This window comes from Herpailurus yagouaroundi, unplaced genomic scaffold (assembly GCF_014898765.1).
Source record: "Herpailurus yagouaroundi ecotype Mexico unplaced genomic scaffold, PumYag 67793, whole genome shotgun sequence".
Lineage (NCBI taxonomy): Eukaryota > Metazoa > Chordata > Mammalia > Carnivora > Felidae > Herpailurus > Herpailurus yagouaroundi.
This window is the reverse complement of record NW_024420586.1, coordinates 23,992,625-23,994,385: the sequence shown is the minus strand read 5'-3', so window position 1 is coordinate 23,994,385 and position 1,761 is coordinate 23,992,625. Positions and strand designations below refer to the sequence as shown.

Here is a 1,761-nt window from a genome sequence, read left to right as displayed (position 1 = left end):
CCGCGGGTTGCCGAGCTGTCCGCTGCTGCGTCCGCTTTGGGTTGTGGGGGGGGGGGGGGGGGGGGGCGGGAGGGGGGCTGGGGGCGAGAGAGGGGGCGCGAGGGGGAGAGAGAGAGAGAAGAAGAGAAATAGGGGGAGAGAGAGAGAGGGAAGGAGAGAGAGAGGAAAAGAGAAAGAGAGAAAGGGGGAGAGAGAGAGAGAGAGAAGGGGAAAGAGAGAGAGAAGGGGGGGAGAGGGGGAGAGAGAGAGAAAGAAAGATAGATAGATATGGAGGTGTGGGGAGGAGAGAGATTGAGAGATGGAGAGAGAAGCCCAGGCAGTGAAGCCCCACTGTGCCTGCCTTGGGAAGCCTGGGCCAGAGGTCCTGCAGAGACAACTCCCCCCCCACCACCCTGCTAATCTCAGGCCAGCTCCAAGCAGCCCGCAAGAGGGAGGGAGGGAGGGAAGAAGCAAGGCCAGGAATCCTGGCTGCTCCTTGGGATGCACCCTGGGAGAAGAGCCATCCCCTGCCTCCCCTCTCTTGGGACACGAGGGTGGGGCCATGTCAGACCTACTTTCTGGTCACAGGCTGTTACCAGAAAAACGTGAGGGGGATTGAAGGGAGGGGAAGGAGAAGAAGGGAGAGGGAAGGGAGTATATGGGGGTGTTACCACCTCAGATACTCAGAATCCCAAAGAGGAGGTTCCCCGGAGCCTGGCCCTGGCCCTGCCCCCGGGGAGCACTCAGCTCAGCGCTGCACCCCCTCCCCAACAGCCCCGGAGCTGTGAGGAGGGTGGGTCGAGGGGAAGAGAAGAAGAGAGGGCACCCCAAGCTGCCCATGCCCAGCCGTGGAGGGAAGGCAGGGCAGGGAGGGTGAGGGAGAAGACAGAAGCAGGAGGGAGACTGGAGGCTGAGGCTGGCCAGCAGAAGGGGAGGCACTGGGAACAAAAGCTCACCTGAGGATTTGTTCCGCATCAGCCGGACCTCCCGCGCTTGCACTCCGTGGGACTGCAGCTGGCCCCGGATCTGTACGGGGAGATACGGATTGGGGCGGGCTCAGCACACGGGGGGCCCCTGAGGGGCTGCCCGTGAGTGATGTGCATGCACTGCCTCCCCTCGCTCTCTCGGGGCTCTTCCCCGAGGTGCCGTGGCCCCGGCCCCATACCAGTACCCGGTCTCGGCGCTCGGCCCCAGACTTGCAGAGAATGAGGGAAACGAAGGGGCATGGGGCATGGTACATGGTACGAGGTGGGGCACGGCAGCACGGAAGACCCTCAGAGGCGAGAGCAACGAGAGAGCAAGCCAAGCGGAGCCCGCAGCTCAAGAATGGCCCAAGGGGCTGGTCTGATAACAGGCTTGGTGCAGCCGTGGGGAGGACGCAGCTCTGGGACCGCCCTCCGGCTCACACCGAGACACCCAGGAAGCAAATACCAAAATGGGAGGGACTGGGTCTGGGCAGAGCCCAGCCACGCGCCCTAGGCCGTGGGCAGATCGGTACACTGGGCAGAGACAAAAAGGTGTGCTCACAGGGTGTGCAAAGCTTCCTGGATGAAGCCAGAGGGAAGCTGTAGAGGCAGTTTGGGGTTTGGGCCAGGTGAGGCAGGGTCTCTAGGCCAGTGGTGCCTCTCGCAGAAGCCTGGGAGCACGTGCCAGGCATTCTCGGGTGGCAATCTTACTACCTCTGGGCCTCAGTTTCCTCATCAGGTGAAAAAGAAAGAAGCGCTCTCACTCTCGCGTGCACTCTGTCTCTGTCTCTGTCTCTGTCTCTCTCTCTCTCTCTCT

The 1,761-nt window shown here is 62.4% G+C and overlaps 1 protein-coding gene across 7 annotated transcripts in view; it reads right to left on the bottom strand.

The window, feature by feature from the left end:
- RBM10 (RNA binding motif protein 10) overlaps positions 1–1,761 on the bottom strand; it is a 31,047-nt gene that overhangs the window by 10,800 nt on the left and 18,486 nt on the right. For all 7 annotated transcript variants that reach the window (XM_040468903.1, XM_040468907.1, XM_040468902.1 and 4 more), the window contains one exon: positions 936–1,005. In XM_040468903.1, coding sequence (XP_040324837.1) covers positions 936–1,005 — 70 coding nt within the window. The remainder of the gene's footprint in view (positions 1–935; positions 1,006–1,761) is intronic.